Below are 19,235 nucleotides of genomic sequence, written 5' to 3' on the forward strand. Positions count from 1 at the left end.
CTGTAAGGGACACTCTGATCATCTGCTATTGGACACATAATGGTACAGCCTTTCTGAAAAAGGCATTTGGTGACATGTCCTATTAATAGAAACTGCAGAAACTCAGATCTTTGATTCTGTAATTCCGCTCAAATTTTTATTCAACATATAATAGATTACATCTATCGCATAGCATAAATTACAAAGTAATTTTAAAGGATGTGAAACAATTTAAGTAGATTTCCCAGCTTAAATGTCCTTTTCAGAAGCCTTGTAAGTCTCAAGTCCTTTCTATGTGATGCACTTAATACCCAGGATTTCCCCTAAGATGTTTATCACACTGCACTCTAACTTCTGATTTGGTAATTCATTCATTCTATTAGCCTATAATCTCCATGAAGACCTGGGCCACATATTTCCATTGCATCAATTTAGCACAGTACCACATGTATCAGTTCAGTTCAGTTTAGTCGCTCAGTCGTGTCCAACTCTTTGCGACCCCATGAATCGCAGCACACCAGGCCTCCCTGTCCATCACCAACTCCTGGAGTTCACTCATACTCACGTCCATCGAGTTGGTGATGCCATCCAGCCATCTCATCTTCTATCATCCCCTTCTTCCTCCTGCCCCTAGTCCCTCCCAGCATCAGGGTCTTTTCCAATGAGTCAACTCTTTGCATGAGGTGGCCAAAATATTGGAGTTTCAGCCTCAGCATCAGTCCTTCCAATTAACACCGAGGACTGATCTCCTTTAGGATGGACTGGTTGGATCTCCTTGCAGTCCAAGGGACTCTCAAGAGTCTTCTCCAGCACCACAGTTCAAAAGCATCAATTCTTCGGCACTCAGCTTTCTTCACAGTCCAACTCTCACATCCATACATGACCACAGGAAAAACCACAGCCTTGACTAGACAGACCTTTGTTGGCAAAGTAATATCTCTGCTTTTGAATATGCTATCTAGGTTGGTCATAACTTTCCTTCCAAGGAGAAAGCGTCTTTTAATTTCATGGCTACAATCACCATCTGCATTGATTTTTGAGCCCCCAAAAATAAAGTCTGACACTGTTTCCACTGTTTTCCCCATCTATTTCCCATGAAGTGATGGGACCAGATGCCATGATCTTAGTTTTTTTCACTCTCCTCTTTCACCTTCATCAAGAGTCTTTTCAGTTCCTCTTCACTTTCTGCCATAAGGGTGGTGTCATCTGCATATCTGAGGTAACTGACATTTCTCCCGGCAATCTTGATTCCAGCTTGTGCTTCTTCCAGCCCAGTGTTTCTCATGATGTACTCCGCATATAAGTTAAATAAGCAGGGTGACAACATACAGTCTTGACATACTCCTTTTCCTATTTGGAACCAGTCTGTTGTTCCATGTCCAGTTCTAACTGTTACTTCCTGACCACATGTATAGCAGGTACTCAAATGCTGGCTCAATGAATGAAATGTTACACAGCCTAAAATATGCTTCCTCTGTGGAGATGAAAAAATAATTACAAGTATTAACAACAGAGATTATGTCAGAGATAAACCTTGAGTTATATCCCAACTATACTGATAGGCCATCAGAATCATCTGCATGTTTTTGAAAATTTTAAGACTGCCAAAGGTGACATGCACACAGATACCACTAGCGACAAGAATGAGACCAGAGTGTCACACTGAGGAGACCATTCTCTGCCACTGTACGTCCTAAATGCATTATCACACTATGCATTTCCACAGACAACAATAAACCTCGAAAGAAAACCATCATACACTTCTAGCTTAAAGGAAGTTTGTAATAATGATAAATATCATCCTTAAGTATGATGGAGATTTTTTTCGTTTGTCTTAATCATGTTAAAAAGGCATCTTATATGTTCCTTTGGTCAGTGCTTCTCAAACTTTAAAGGACTCATGTAGTGGTCCTGTTAAAATGTCAATTCTCATTCTGTCGATCAGAAGTGGGGCCTGAGACTGCATTTCTTACATGTCCCAGGTAATGCCAACAGTGTTAGCATGGCAACGTCAATCTAAGTATCAGGGTCTCATACAAGGAAACTTACAAATACAAAGAAGGGTATGAAAAGCTCAGTTCTCCTGCGGGGTTTTTCTGGAGTCCTAAAATACTCTCTCTGATGATTTATCAGAACCTTCCTGATCAGGATTCTCAACATCCTGTGGATGTTACAGTTTAAAATACAGAAAACACAGAAACAGAAGAGGGGTCATCACTCCAGATTCCACGCAAGTTAAAAGCATGTTAAAGGAATAAAATGAACAACTCTACACTCACAAATTTTTGATAACCCAGATGAAATGGACCAACTCCTTGAGAAGACACAGTCTGCCAACACTCACACAAGAGTAAATAGTGTGAATAGATCATTCAAGAAACTGAATCAATAAATAACCTTGAAAACAGAAAACATGAGACCCAGATGGATTCACTGGTGAATTCTACAAATATCTAAGGAGGAAACCATACCAGTTCCAAAGAATCATACCAATTCTATCTCTTTCACAGGATAGAAGCAGGAAAACTTCCTACTGCATTTGATGAGGCAACCATTACCCTAATGCTAAAACCAAAGACATTACAAGCAAAGTAGAGATCAGTATCTCCCATGATCATAAATTCAAAAATCCTTGACAATATATTAGCATATTGAATTCCAAAAATGTATGGAGAAAATTATATACCACAACCAAGAAGGCTTTATTTCAGGTATGCAAGACTGATTTGACAACCAATGTAATCCATCACACAAGCAGACTAAAAAAAAAAAAAATAACATGATTATTTCACCTCATGCAGAAACATCATTTTAAAAACTCCAACACAAAAGTAGGAACGGAGGCCAACTTTCTCAACTTGATAAAAGACTACCTACAAAATACCTACAGCAAACATCACACTTAAGAGGGAGAAACTAGAAGTTTTCCCACTGGTTCCCAGTGAGGTATTGACAAAAATATTAGACAAATATATCAAGGGAGAATAGAAACAGAGAGCCCAGAAATAGCCCCTCATATAAACAGTCAACTTATTTTTGTCAAAGGAACAAAGGTAAGACAATGGAGCAAAGATATGCTTCCAGGACAAATGAACACACCCTACAAAAATACAAAAGTACATACAGACCTTATAGCTCCACAAAGCCACCTAAAAATGGATCAAAGACTCAAATGAAAAATGCAGAACTATAAAATGACTAGTATATAAGAAGTAAACCTAAATGACCATAGGTATGGCAATGCCTTCGTAGGTACAACAACTAAAAGCACAATCTATGAAAGAAAGAACTGATAAACTGGCTTTCCTTAAAGTTAAAAACTTCTCCTCTGCAAAGGACAACATCAAGAGAATGAGAAGACAAGCCATAGCCTGGGAGTAACTATGTTCAAATGATACATCTGATAAAAGACTGTTTTTCAAAATATATAATGCAAAGAACATTTAAACTCAATATTAAGAAAACAAAACAACTCAATTAAAAAATGAGCCAAAGACCTTATTAAATGCCTCACCAAACAAGCTATACATGTGCCAACTAAGCCCATGAAAACAAGCTGTGCTTTGAATGCCATCAGGGAAAAACACACATTAAAACAATGCCACAGATACAAATACGCACCTACTGGGATGGCCAAACCTGGATTACAGACAACATCAAATGCTGGTGATCGACAGACTTCTCATACCCTGCTGGTGGGAGAGTCAAAGTGACTTTGGAAGATAGTTGGCTGGTCTCTTACAAACCTAAACCTAACCTTACCATACAATCTAGCAATTGCATCCCTTGCTTTTGACCCAAAGCAGCTGAAAACTTATGTCCACACAAAAACCTACACATGGATATTTATCACAAGTTTATTCCTAACTGGCAAAACCAGGACGCAACCAAGAAGTCTTTCAACAAGTAAACGGGTAAACAGTGGTGGCACTAAGAAGAAACAAGCTACCGAGCCATGAGAAGACATGGAGCAACCTTAAATGTATATTAATACGTAAAAAAAGCCAATCTGAAAAACCATACACTGTATGATTCCTACTATCATGATATTCTTGAAAAGGGGTAAAATCATAAAAAAAATTAAAAGATCAGTGTTGCAGGGATAGATAAACAGGCAGAGCACAGAGGATTTTTAGGGCAGTGAAAAAGCTCTCTATGATTCTGTAAGGATGGACATATTTCATCAGACATTTGTCCAAAACCATGGAATGTACAACAGCAAGAGTGAGCCCTACTGTGAACAATGGACTCTGGGTGATTCCTGTCAACACTGTCAGCTCATCAAACACACTGTAACAAGTGCACCGCTCCAGTCACAAACGTGCCACACTAGTGGGGGTGCTGACAACGGAGGACACTATCTATGCCTGTGTAATGGCATATGAGAACTCCACACACCTTCCTCTCGACTGTGTTGTAAACCTTAAAGTACCTCTAAAATATAAAGTCTTTTAAAATATGAAAGACAGGCTCTCAGTAAGCATTCTTGAGAAAAACATCTGATTACTAATGCCTACACTGGCATAGTGGATCTGAGAAGTATGAAATATAAGGAAAATTGCCGGTACCTCTTCCATATAAAAGAGTTTATGCTACATAAGAGGCACTCAAGTAACTGCTGAAAAAATGACTACAATATTTAGCCTGGAAAAGGAGGAAAAAAAGAAAAATCTGGTTAAGGTATGTCAGTATTTGAAGGCAATTAAGACAGCATATTAAGAATCAGAAATATCACTTTGCTGACAAAGATCCATAGAGTCGAAGCTATGGTTTTTCCAGTACAGACATGAGAGTTGGACCATAAAAAAGGCTGAGTGATGAGAAAGTGATGCTTTTGAACTGTGGTGCTGGAGAAGACTCTTGAGAGTCCCTTAGAGAGCAAGGAGATCAAACCAGTCACTCCTAAAGGAAATCAACACTGAATATTCATTGGAAGGACTGAAGCTCCAATACTATAGCCATGAGATGCAAAGAGCTGACTGACTGGGAAAGCCCCTGATGCTGGGAAAGATGCAGGAGGGGATGACAGGGGATGAGATGTTTGAATAGCATTACTGACTCAATGGACATGAGTCTGAGAAAACCCCAGGAGACGGTAAAGGACAGGGAAGCCTGGCGTGCTAGAGTCCACAGAGTCGCAAAGAGTCAGACATGACTGAGTAACTGAACAATAAAAAGCAGAAAGCAGGCACCCCATCTCCAGCTCAGCAGGTAAAAATCCTCCTGCAATGCACAAGACACGCAGGTTCAATCCCTGCCTCAGGAAGATCCCCTGGAGAAGGAAATGGCAACCCACTCCAGTATTCTTGCCTGGAGAATCCCATGGATAGTGGAGCCTGGCAGGCCACAATCCATGGGGTTACAAAGAGTCAGACACAAAGGAAGGACTAGGTACAAGTAGAAAGCAAGTGAAAGTCTTCTGATTTCAGTTAGAAATAAGAGAACTAAAGGTCAGTTTCAGCTTATTTGAAGTATACATTTTTCACAATCAGTTGACCAACAATAGGATGTATTTTCTCAAAAAGACAGAGCTACCTGAACATGTTCAAGCAAGAAAGCCAGACAGCCATCTCAGAGGGGCACCACCAAAGGTAAACTTGCCCCAGGAACACGAAGGGTTTCAAAGATTTTCTCTCCAAGCACAGGATTCACTACTCACAGCATTTGTACTCACATGAGCTATAAACTGCAAGAGCAGTTTTCTTCCTTTGAGAAAGAAAAATAAAGTCGCCTCAACATAAACATCAGCAATTGGGCCACGGGCCCAATTTATACAACTTACACATGACCTAAGAGTAAATCAAAGCTTAAATTCTCTAAAGACATAAAAACAAAGGGAACTATTCCGTGGTGATAAATGAACACCTTCAAAGACAATGGTGTGATAAAGACACAGGAATACTCTCAGAATGAAATCCATTTGTTTGAGCATCTGTTTGCCACCTACAAAGAATAACAACTCTTTCTGATGAATTTTAACAAGAAGGAAGGGAATACAATTCATTTGAATGAGAAGTTAAGGCACAAATACACCTTATTTTCCTAGAGAACCTTCAAAAACATCTAGTGTTAATGTATCAAAACCCACAGAAGATTTTTTTTTTTTTTGGAGTGATCAAGCCATAACATTTGAGCACTGAGAATATCAGAACTGCCCCCACAGCTTCACTCCATATTTTCAATTGTTTTGTTTAAAAGAATAGTATAATATCTGAAAATGCTACAAAGGACTGATTTACAAGATTTTTTAAAATCAGGATTACTTTTAAACTCACTTTAGAAGCTTTCCTTTAGGAAAGCATGCAGCTATTAAAATGCTAATATGTAAGGATGTGGGAAGTGGGTGCTGCAGAGACTTAACACCACTAAAACTAAGGAAACCGATGCTCTAGATGATGTGGGAAAGACGGCTTATAAAGTGAATGAGATATTACTTATGGCAAAGAAACAATTTGGCCACGAAGAATGAGGATGAACCAAACATTTTTGTCATCAAATATATAATGAAACTAATTAAAACAACAACAAAAACTAAGGCAAATATGAAAATCAAACAAAATACATGAAAAAGTTAAACTACAAACACAAAGTATAGTTGTGACAGCAAAGTCTTTGTGAATTAGAAATAAATTGAAGAGAACAAAAAGGAAGAATTCTAACAATTATGAGTTATACAACAAGGAAGAAGAAGAAGAGTCAGCAACATTCAAGAGACCTGAAAACTACCTAGAATGGATTTCTAATTGAGCAGGAGAGTAAAGTAAGAGGTTGTTGTTGTGTGAATGCTAGGCATGTCCAGCTCTTTGCGACCCCATGGATTGTAGCCCGCCAAGCTCCTCTGTCCACGGAAATTTCCAGGCAAGAATACTGGAATGGGTTGCCATTTCCTCCTCCAGGGGATATTCCAGACTCAGGGATCAAACCCATGTCTCTTGAGTCTCCTGCAATGGCAGATGGATTCTTTACCTGGGAGCCCAAAATAAAAGGATTAACCCCTGAAACTGGAAAATCCACTAGTTTGCCTCCTGAATATCTTAATTAGCCCTGGATAGCAAAGACATCACAATCCTTAAGCTGAAGATTTAGCCTGAGGTCTACATGCCATCTACAAAGGGATGAAAATGTCTTAAAAAAAAAAAAAAGTTTCCCAAGTTTCAAAGCAGGCAAACTGCCTTAAACAACAGAAAAGCTGTGTTATATTAAGAAAAGCATACAATCAAAAAACCCAGACACGATTCTAGTTCTGTCTCTAATCACTGTTTCCAAAGGCTTTCCGTGGAAAATAAACATTCTACTCCCTGTGTATGAAGCTTGTTCCAAAAGTCCCAGTCTACGAGTTGGCGCTTGCTGATATGAATAAGAACAAAATATCTGACAAATTATCACAAACTAAATGTAAAGTGTTTCTAGTGAAACTTTAGCATCTAAATAGAGACAGGCTAGAAGTATAAACTATACTCGTGGAGTTTGAAGGTTTAGTACAAAAATGTCAGTTATTGCATTCATAATTGTTTATTTCTGATTACATGCTTAATTATATCAGTTTAGATGTATTAGGTTAAATAAAAGGTAAAATTAAGTTCATCTGTTTTCCCTTTTTAAAGAGGCTACTAGAACAATTTAAATTACTTATGAAATTTAGGTACTTAGGCAGTGTTGAATGACTAAGAGGACATACTGTACAGAAGCACAAAACAGCAACTAAGTAAGACTGAAATCGACTCTGTGATTCATCTACCAGTGATATGACAGGGTCTTTAAAGGGGTAATTAAGGTAAAAGGAAGTCGTAAGAGCGGCACTAACCCGGTAGGACAGGTACCTTTTAAAGAACAGATCAGAACCCAGGGGACACACAGACCAAGGGGGAACACGTGAGGGCACAGAAAAGGCAGCCCTCTGCAAACAAGGAGAGGCCTCGGAAGAAACCAAACTTGAATCTCTGACTTTTGGCAGAAGAACTGTGAGAAAAACTTTAAGCCACTCAATCTATAGCACGTTGTTATGGCAGCTTCAGTAAACTAATACAGTGTTCCAAATAATTAAGATTTTTTCAATAACCGATGGGAGTTTTATTTCTCACAGTGAAATGACAAGACTCAGTGCTTCTGTCACACTAGCCTTATTTCAAACCCTCAACAGCCACGTGGATTAGCCCAGACCTAAAGAAAAGTACAAACCAGAAATTCCTAAGAAGAATGCTTAACTACTTCAGGTTTGTGACCAAGAAGCATCTTACTACTACACTGAAGAATTTTTAATCTGTAACTTAAAAAAAAAAATGCACATAACTCAGATCTACCCTTATATCATTCTTACAAGGATTTACAAACAGAGACTAAAGAAGGGAGTTAACAGTTTAGGGCTATGTTTGGTACTAAGCATGTCATCACCAAGGGTTCTTGAGAGGTCTGCTGCTGAACTAGTGATCCAGGTAGCCACTCATTTATATTACAAAGGAGTCTGAACTCTACGTACAGATTACCCAGGCATGCCCAAACCAGCCTCTAGTAAATCAGAGAATGCTACTATCCATCTTCATGTTTTATACTCCTTTTATGGGTATAATCAGGCATTTTCAATGGAGAATAAGTTCCAGAAATACAAAAATAACAGGAATGCTATACTGAATGAGATATTCCCAACACAGTTCCACTTAACCATGAGGCATCAAAACACTATGACCACTATTAAAAATTTCATGCACCTAGAAATAATAAATTCAATAAGTATACAAGAAAACTACACACAGAACTCAGGGAAAAGAACAGGTTGTCCTGCCTAGCTGAACACATTTACTAAATAAATAGCTATCTCCTTTGAGAACTATAGAAAAAAGAAGGGATTTCAAAATTTAATAATATAAAAAAGTTCATTTAGTACAAAGTATTTTCCATTTGCATTAATTCTGCCTCTTAAACTTGCTTTTTATACTTTACAGTAGCTTAAATTGGACCACAGACTTCATGTTTGTATGTATTTTTACTTTACATAAAGAAACTAAGGCTCTAAGAAATTGAAAGACATGTCCAAGGTCACATATCTAGTGAAGAGGATAGCTAAAACATAAACCTGGACTTCTAGGCCCACAAATTTTCTACAGGTTTTACAGTGTTGAAGTATTAAAACCATGCCCAGCACACAGTGTTACAGAAATGTTAGTTGTTACAAGAACGTGTAATATAATTATGCTGATTTGATCAAGTGTGTGCCCATAATATTTAAAAGGGTAATTCGATTCATAATAAACCTCAACAATGGTAACTCAGCTCAGAATAAATAACTCCCAAGAGCATTATGGTCATAGAAATCTTTTTAAAATTTAAATATATATAATTTTTTTGCAAAGAAAGGTAGAGTGATAGATAAAAGGTTTTCTAGCACAAATTTTGGAGAAGGAAATGGCAACCCACTCCAGTGTTCTTGCCTGGAGAATCCCAGGGATGGGGGAGCCTGGTGGGCTGCCGTCTCTGGGGTCACACAGAGTCAGACACGACTGAAGTGACTTAGCAGCAGCAGCAGCAGCACAAATTTATGATGAAATTATGGGGGAAAATAAAATGGAATTTTTGAGTTGGAGTTTATCATGTATTTTTAAGTGAATGATGGTTCATACCAAAACTACTGTATTTTTTTATTCCATCAGATCAATTTAAAAGGGATATAAAAGCTTTATTTATCAATACTCAATATTAAAGGACATTTAAAATATGAGGGACAATGTTTCGAGATTTAAAATCCTGAACCCGATCCATAGGCAGTCCTAGTTTGGAACAAGCATCTGGAAGCTATTTTGAGAATAAGAAAATTTAAACATGGTGGGGTATTAGATACTTTGAAATCTGACATGGAAAAGTAAAGTGGTGAACTGAATAAAGCAACTTACATTATGTTCTCATTTTGGTTTAAAAACGTCTGTGTATTCATACATAGAAATATCTAGAGGGATATCAATACCAATGTATACACAACAAATGTACCCAAGTGGAGAGAAGAGTGGCAATCTCCGAGAGGCTGAAATACCGCATTTTTATTTCATCTTTTATCTATCTCTTTTTATAATGCATATATACTATGTTGTAAAAATATACAAAAATGCCTAAATACCAGTACTTTAGTAAACTAGAAATCATAGTCTCTGTAATTGGTTGCTCTATGTCTTAAGTCTGTGAAATAAGCACATGTAAGTTAATGATCCTGAGGAAGGTTTTACTCTTTTACTTTAGCTGCAAAGTGTTTAAAATAAATATATTTTACTTTCAAGCATACGGAGTTCTAAAGACAAAGATTCATAATAAAAACTGAAATGATCACAGACACTACAAGAAAAAAAAATTCAGATTTTTAAGAATATTGGAAAACTCACCTGTATTAACAGAGTTTAAAATAGCAATAGTATGTGCTTACCATATGTGCTTAAATATTTTTCAATTTTAAAAACCTCTAGATAAAATGTTAAGGCAATGAACAAAATAAATAAAATGTCTGCATTCTTAATGTATGTATCAGTATTAAACGCTTTACAGATACTCTTTAATCTTCATACCTCTCCTTGGAAAGTGTCCTCTCTATCTCATTGATAAGAAAATCAAGACTTAAAGAACTATGTATCCAGAACACATAAACTCCTACTTGTAATCCTTTTGCAATATATACATGTATCAAATCAAAAATAATACATTATATATCAATTATATCTCAATTAAAAGAAAAACTCCTACAAATTAAATTTTAAAAAATCAAAGACAATCCAATAGAAAAATGGCAAGAATGACCATCATTAAAAAGTTTACAAGTAATAAATAAATGCTTGAGAGGGTGTGGAGGAAAGGAAATCTTCCTGCATTGTTAATGAGAATACAAATTCGTGCAGCCACAAAGGAGAACAGTGTGGAGCTTCCTTAAACTAACACTAGAGTTAACATATGATGCAGCCATCCCTGGGCTTCCCAAGGGGCACAATGGTAAAAGAATCCACCTGCCGAAGCAGGAGACGCAATAGACACGGGTTCAACCCCTGGATCAGGAAGATACCCTGGAGGAGGAAATGCCAATCAGCTCCAGTATTCTTGCCTGAAAAATCCCATGGACAGAGGAGCCTGGAAGGCTACAGTCCATGGGGTCCCAAAGAATCAGACATGACTGAGCCAACTGAGCATGCACCAGCAATTCCACTCCTGGGCATACAACCAGAAAAGATGAAAACTTTAATTTGAAAAAAGACACATGCACTTCAATGTTCACAGCAGCACTATTTACAATAGCCAAGACATGGAAGAAGCCTAACTGTGATGTGTGTGTGTGCGTACACACAGACACACACAGACACACACACACACACACAACATTACCCAGCCCCATAAAAAAAACAATGAATGGACCTAGAAATTATCATACTAACTCAGATAAAGACAAATATCATATGATCTCATTTATGTGGGGTCTAAAAAAATGATACAAAGGAACTTATTTACAAAACAGACTCACAAACATAGGAAGCAAACTTGCGACTGCCAAACGAGAAATAGGGGGAATGGATAAATTAGGGATTTAAGATTAATCCTTAATCTTCTCTGGTAGCTCAGGGCTTCCCTGGTAGCTCAGTCGGTAAAGAATCCGCCTGCAATGCAGGAGGCCTGGGTTCGATTCCTGCGTCGGAAAGATCCACTGGAAAAGGGATAGGCTACACACTCCAGTATTCTTGGGCTTCCCTTATGGCTCAGATGGTAAAGAATCCACGTGCAATGAGGGAGACCTGGGTTTGATCCCTGGGTTGAGAAGATCCCCCCTGGAGAAGGGAAAGGCTACCCACTCCAGTATTCTAGCCTAGAGAATTCCATGGACTGTATAGTCCATGGGGCCGCAAAGAATCAGACACGACTGAGCAATTTTCACTTTCAAGATTAATAGGTACACACTACTATATATAACATAAATGCCAAGGACCCACTGTATACCACATTACAACACCTTATAATAACATACGATGGAAAGGAATCTGAGAAATAGAGATACAGACATAATTAATAGATGCAGGTGTAACTGAATCACTTTGCTGTACACCTGAAACATTATAAGTCAACTATACGAAGAAAAAAAGTAAAGTGGCAAGAGACAAATATTTCACAATTAACAACAGACAACATCCGCATTCTGCCATAAAGGAAATGCAAATTAAAATCAGAGATTCCTCTACTTACCCAGAATGGCTAAAGCTTCACAATAAGAATTCTAGGGACTGAAAATGAACACTCCAGGGGATTACTGTAGCATGAACTAGGGTCAAAGTATTGAAGCTCCAATCATTGTTCACATAGTAAATAGTGGTGAGTTCTGCCTGGCTTGGACAGAGGTGAGTGATTAAAAAAAAAAAAAAAAGTATTCTGGAAAAGTGGTTAAGAATCAGATGGTGAAGGGCCTTTGGAGGTCAGGATAAGGACTTTAATCTGTATACAATTAGCAATTGTGAACCATGACATAGATGACACAATTTAATCAAGTTTTAAAGGTATATAAAGGCTGTTTCATAGAGAATGTTCCAGAGATGGAAGGACACAGAAACTTTCAAAAATCTTTCTATCTCCTACCCTGCAATAAATTTCTCTGTCTTCCACAGTTTGGTTTAACCTCACTGCTCAACCATTCTTCCAAAACCTCCACCTGTTCGCTCAACCTTCTTTCTTCCTCGCTAGTCACCAGATGGGAGAAGGCAATGGCAACCCACTCCAGTACTTTGCCTGGAAAATCCCATGGACGGAGGAGCCTGGTAGGCTGCAGTTCATGGGGTCGTGAAGAGTCGGACACAACTGAGCAACTTCACTTTCACTTTTCACTTTCATGCATTGGAGAAGGAAATGCAACCCACTCCAGTGTTCTTGCCTGGAGAATCCCAGGGACGGGGGAGCCTGGTGGGCTGCCGTCTATGGGGTCACAGAGAGTCGGACACAACTGAAGCGACTTAGCAGCCACAGCAGTAGTCACCAGATGGAACTGAATTAGTTCCCAGCCAAATGCAGGACTGAGCTTTCAATCAAGGAAGGCCCAGGGCCTGCAACGTTCTTGTCCTTCTCCCAGGCATCTCACAAGTTAAATCCAGTGCTTTTCTGTATGCCCACCTGATATCTGTCCACCCATGATTTCTCTGCCTACTCCAGCCTGCCCCGCTCCCCTTCTCCCAAGTCCCTGTAGTTCCTATGTGGGTCCCATCACACAAAATTCAACATCTAACTAGCATCTATATTGTTTTGTTCTCAATTCCGACAAGACTGAGAGAAGAGATCACAAGTGTATCCCCCACCGTACCTGGTATCAAAGGCATACACTAGGTAGTTGTCAGTTCCTCTAGATACCAGAAATCCAGACATATCCTTTGATCCAGTGACTCCATTTCCAGAAATTTATCCTACTGATGCTACTGCTGCTGCTGCTAAGTCACTTTAGTTGTGTCCGACTCTGCGGCCCCATAGACAGCAGCCCACCAGGCTCCTTTGTCCCTGGGATTCTCCAGGCAAGAATACTGGAGTGGGTTGCCATTTCCTTCTCAACTCACATAAATATGCAAAAATACGATCAATGTTACACATTGTAGATAGTAATAAAAACTAGAAACAGTCTAAATGTCTTTTAAGAAAGCCTGCTTCCATTGTGTCTGTACCTCCCATTAAAAGAAAAACTTGGGACACCCATACATACAGACCATAACAAAGCAGTAAGTGAAAAAAGCTGCAGGAGAGGGCTTAAAACAGGTCCTATATTTATTTATACACACATACAACTTAGAAACACACAAGATTTCAGAATGACAACCTCTGTTAGGTAGGACGGACTTTTTCCTGCAGTGTTAAAAACAACAGGCCCAAAATGGAGCCATTTATGTTAACTCCCACATAACCAAACCCAGACTTAATAATTAACCCAATTATGTACAGTTTCAGCTCTACCAAAAATGGGAACTTAACCAACCAATCAGAAGTCACTCTATCAGTGCTAGCATAGTAATCTGCCTGACAGACCCTTTACCATCCCCTAAAGGAAAGAGACCTTGCTAGAATCAAACTACTTTTGGCACGTGTAACTTTCTTGTTCCTGCCCATTTCTGCCTATAATGTCTACCACTTCACACAGCTCCTCCAGTTTCTATCTGCCAGACTGGATACTACCTAATATATTAATTGCTGAATAATCGCTGAATAAGATTGTAACATTTACTCACTTGAATTTTTTTTTAACATTTAGAAACACTCTACTGCTTAAAAAAAAAAAATGAACAAAGAACACAATGTTTGAAATAAAATATTGATATATTTTTACTCACTGCTCAAAAACAATAATTTACAAAACTTACGATATAAATCCATTTTATTTAAAACAAGAGGAACAGTATATTGGTTATGTGTACATAAATAAAATTTTAGAATATATGCCAATTGTTAATGATGGTTATTTCTCGAAGAGGGATTACAGGAAACTTTCATGTTTTAGGTTAGTTGTTTTTCTTTAAATAATAACCATTTACTTAATTTGGGCTTCCCTGGTGGCTCAGATGCTAAAGATTCTGCCCACAATGCAGGAGACCCAGCTTAGATCCCTGGGTTGGGAAGATTCCCTGGACAAAGAAAGAGTAACCCACCCTAGTATTCTTGCCTGGAGAATTCCATGGACAGAAGAGCCTGGCAGGCCACGGGGTCACAAAAGAATCAGACACAACTGAGAGACTAACACACACTTGAATTACAAATAACAAAGATTTAAAACATTTTATATTCCCTCTGCTGGTGATCATTACAGGTGAGCATTTTGGTGTACCTGACAATTAGTGAACCTAGAGAGAACCAGCTTGTCAGGTCGTCTGTTACACGAAATGTGGGTAAGCATTACAGGCACATCAGGCCAAAAATTACATTCAGAGAAGTTATTCATACAAAAGCTACCTCTCTGCTAGAAAATATTAAATGTATATTTGATGAAGGGAACCTCTCTAAACGTAACATTAACCTCACATATTTACCAAATTACTCTAAGAGCCAGGCATTGCAAGGGCCCCTTCCTGATACACTGTTCCGTTTTTAAATATCCCTCATTTATCTAGAGGAAAGTAAACTTGTAGGGAACCCATGTTTCTAGGCCAGTGTTTGAGATCAGATGGGAATCTCTAAATAATTGTACCCTTAGAAGCAAGAGGAAGAAACTAGGCAAACCACTAAATGCCACAGTTGTCCTCAGAGAAGTTCAGGATTCTACCTCGTGGATCTGTGCTTCATACAGGACCTCACAGTCCTTAACGTTTCCCCTGTACGCCTGCCCCAGCGTGGAGCCTACACATGTCTGACCTGAGGAGTCATGGCCTTCTCCCTAAGCCTCTGATTAAACCCACAGGGACCAGAACTGCCTGTCTTTCCTACTATTTCCTACTAGTCTACTGCTCCAAACCTTTTCCATCTCAGCATGCAGGCATGTCGTGCTCTGTCGCTCAGTCGTGTACAACTCTTTGCGACCCTATGGCTTCTCTGTCCATGCAATTCTCCAGGCAAGTATACTAAAGCCATTTCTTCCTCCAGGGATCTTCCCAACCCAGGGACTGAATCCATGTTTCTTGCTTCTCCTGCACTGGCAGACAGACTGTTTACCACTAAGTTACCTGGGAAGCCCTTTCCATTTCAACACTGACCCTGAAATCCAACCATGATAGCCTGACCACTGAACCTAATCGCTTACCACAATTAAAGCTAAGTGCTTTACACATTTTACAACTCATCTATGCTCACAACAAGCCTGAAAAACATTCCTATTTCACAGATGAAGAAACTGAAATACGACCAGCAAATCTAAGACTTAGACCCAGAAACCCTGTTGCCTTACTCCAACCTTTCCTACGTAGCACTGTCTCTATGACCTATCTCTTTAAAACTGAGAAAACACTAGAAATCTTCCAGCAGTAAAGTGCTCATGCTTAGCAACAAATCTGAAAGTCAACAGGCCAGCTGAACCCCAAGTTTACTCCTGGAAACACTGTTGGTCCCCGCTACCCTTGGATAACTGAGAACTACCAAAGTTTCAATTACAAAATGCATATGTTTGCCAGTGCTTTTCCTAGGAAAAGCTGTTTTCAAAAATGATTAGACACTCAACCTCTCAACAAGTCCAACATATCTGGGTTCAGACTCTAGCTCCTTACTACCTGTAAAGTAAGATATAAAGTATATGTACACAATGTAGCACAGCAAGTCACTGGGCAGAAAGGAGTCAGGGTCCCCTGTAATTATCGTTTGATTGCTTTACCATAAATACTCCCAGAAGGTGGGGAAACTGACAAGTTCAAACCAGATTCAATACTACTTGCCCCCAAAAAACTCATGAATTCATAGGTTTACAGAAAACTGTAAACACTACAAAGAATTTTGCATTCTATTTAAATTGATGAGCGGATAAACTAGAAGTTCTACACAAGAGAAACAAAAGTAAAAACCGGTACATAAAAAAATGTTTTAATACCATGAAATTAGCAATCGGGTCAGTTACTACACATGATAATGAAAGTGACTAACAATTCCCTTAGAAAAACTCATTCTTCCGTATATTTCCGTGTGAATTACAATGACTCCGCACTTGAAGAAAAACCCTTGACTACTGTATCTTGAAAGCATTATTGGGTAACCTCAGGTATTTTCAAAGGATGACAAATGGGCACAATGGTGAGGCAATCGTCAAGTCAGTAAAGACTGATCTTTACCCCTTCCGTCTACGTTTCTGATCCAATTGTTAGAAGCCTGAGAACTCACATTACAGATAGGGCTTAGTCTTCTCCAGGTGAAGGGCATCACCTTTTAGTCCTCACGCAACCCTACACCGCAAAGACTAAAAACTATGCTCCTTTTTTCTTTTTCCCGGATAAGGAAACTGAGGCACAAGAGAGGCTGAGTAATCTGCCTACATGTGGGAAATCTGAGTCAGACTGGACACCGTTCTGGGTCTAGAGTCCAGCCCTTTTAACCTTATCAAGGCTTGTGGTGGGGGACCGGGGACTGCACATCAACTGCACTGTAAAACGTGTGAAGAAATACAGTTACCAGAGGGAAGCAGGGGGTCCAGCGGGGTAATGGCATGCTCCATAACGGATTGCTGGTCTCTGCGTTAAAAAAAAAAAAAACATAAAAATGCCACATTAGAACTTCTCCTAGCTAAATAAACAGCACGCGAAAACGTCAGTACGTGCGGCCCCGGGGCGGACCGCGGAGCGAGCCGCGCTCCCGGTGTGCGGGCCGGGGCACGGCAGGCTGGGCGCGCGGCGTTCCAGTGCGCGCGGAGGCGCAAATAGCGCGCGCGCTTCGCGTCCCTCGGCGGAGTCGCCGGGTCCAGCCCCTCCCCGTGCCGCCGTCACCGTCCCGGGGCCAGGGTCGGGGCAAGCCAAGGGAGCCAGGGACGCGAAGGGAGCCGGAGCCGCCTGCTCCCAGCCCCACGCGCCGGGAACGCGGGTGGCGCTACAGGGCTGCGGTCGCACTTACACAATATGGCGGGTGGAGCCACCAGCGAGCCGGAGCGCAGACTGCGGGAGCCAAGTGATCGACGGCTCGGTGCTCGACTGAGGCGCCTGGGCGGCGCGCGGCCCGAGACCCCGCAGGTTTAAGGGAAGGGCGCGCAAGGCGGCCCCGCCTCCTTCCGGGAGCCTGCGGCGCGTGCGAGCCGCGGGGCCCCGCCCCCAACCCCATCCCCCACCGCGCACGTTTCCTCCCCCTCCCCCCACCACCCCCGACCGCGTGTCCCTGGCATTCGGGCGCAGGAACCTTAGGCTATCCTGCCACCCGCTCCCTCACGCGCCGCCCTCTCTTCTAGACTAGTTCTGCCCTGGAGCCATCGCTGGTGTTTCTGAGGAACGCTGGTCCCTGAACTTTAGCTTGGAGGCCGCTATTTGCTCCAAGCCAAGCGTTAACTTCCCCCGTCATCCTTCGTCAGCTTGGCATCAGCCAAGCCAACGTCCCAAGTTACCTACAGAGCCCTTTTTCTCAATCCTCATTCTCCTTGATCTTCCGCTTGCAGCTCGTGTGCCTCAGGAGCACGCCTTCGTTAAAGTCTTCGCTGGGTTGCAACAATCACAGAATGTTATCGTTGGCAGGAACTTGAAGCTGCTTTTGCAGCTCTGCTCGCTCCAACATTCACAAGTTGAAGAGTTCCTTCTGTGGCCACGCAGCCTCTTCCAGGACTAAGCGAGCCAGGTCTCTAGACTTAGTAGACTCCCTAGGCTTTATCTTTTCCAGACTAAACTTGTTCTTTTGAGGTTCTTAGAGGACCTGATTTTTAGCCTCCGCTGTCGTGGTTCCCACCCTCTGTATTTGATGTTGCCCATACATCGTGGTTCTGACAGCTGATGAGAAATTCACAAGTGTCAGCATCTTACAACTCTTGCAGACCCCTGGCCTAAGAGACCTGACCAACTCTAGCACGGCTTCTGCCAGCCTACGGCCCATCCCCAGGACACACACACACTAAAATGCCTACCTGAGACAGTTCTAAGGAACCCCTGACCACAGGCCCCTGACCTCCCAAGGACTTGCGATTGTGAATAAGTATCTTAAGACTCAGAAGTGTCTCTCCCAACTTGAGAGCCATTTCCTGCAAATGCAGGAAGGGTAGCATCTTTGTGGGAGAAGAGACTCCTCGCTTTGGCAGCTGCCAACCAGCAAGAGAAGCTTGTGTAATCGCCCTTAATAGTGACCAGCTCTTTGCCCACTCTTCCCCCTCCTTCATCCTCCCGTTAAAGCCCTTCCCAGTAGCCTACGCACATAGAGGAATAGAGCTCAACTCTTTCTCGACTGTCAGTAGTTACTAAACAAAATCTGTTTTTGACGCTTGGACTAAGACCTGGCTGTGTTTATCTTTGACACTGGTCACCAAGTTACAGGGGTAATCCAACCATAGAAAAGTACATCACTGATACTCATTAATCAACTGCCAGATCAAATGAAACTTGGAGGTGTTTTTCACATTCACCATGTTAAGCCAAGTGTACATCTACCTCACAGTCAGTTTTAGACCAAACTACTAGGAACTTCACATTTATTGCAGTAAAGTTAAATATTAGGTCTTTAGCATCAGGATACAGCAGGTAAGCCATTTTAACTGTGTGCTTGCTAACTGTGGGGCTTAATAAAACTACTTAGGTTTCCTCAGATGTAAAATGGAAACAGTGTTGTCTACTTTCGAAGAGGTCTATAAGGACCAAATGACTAGGTTTGGATAAACACTTGGGTGGGTGCCTAGTGCA

At 40.7% G+C, this 19,235-nt stretch overlaps 1 protein-coding gene across 5 annotated transcripts in view; it reads right to left on the reverse strand.

Annotated features, from left to right (window-relative positions):
- TPK1 (thiamin pyrophosphokinase 1) overlaps positions 1-18,115 on the reverse strand; it is a 384,981-nt gene extending 366,866 nt beyond the window's left edge. For 3 of the 5 annotated variants that reach the window (XR_011566131.1, XM_019959242.2, XM_070787344.1), the window contains exons 1-2: positions 17,479-17,666; positions 17,044-17,102 (exon numbers count right to left, since the gene is read on the reverse strand). Coding sequence is in view for 4 of the 5 variants with exons in the window: in XM_019959242.2 (XP_019814801.1) it covers positions 17,044-17,086 (43 nt within the window). In the remaining variant the exon portion in view is untranslated. Of the gene's footprint in view, positions 1-17,043; positions 17,103-17,478; positions 17,667-17,959 lie in introns of those variants that run through there. The other 2 variants (XM_019959243.2, XM_019959244.2) reach the window with 2 other exon arrangements.
- Between the last annotated feature and the right edge of the window lie 1,120 nt (positions 18,116-19,235).

The sequence above is a fragment of the Bos indicus genome, chromosome 4 (assembly GCF_029378745.1).
Source record: "Bos indicus isolate NIAB-ARS_2022 breed Sahiwal x Tharparkar chromosome 4, NIAB-ARS_B.indTharparkar_mat_pri_1.0, whole genome shotgun sequence".
Classification (NCBI taxonomy): Eukaryota; Metazoa; Chordata; class Mammalia; order Artiodactyla; family Bovidae; genus Bos; species Bos indicus.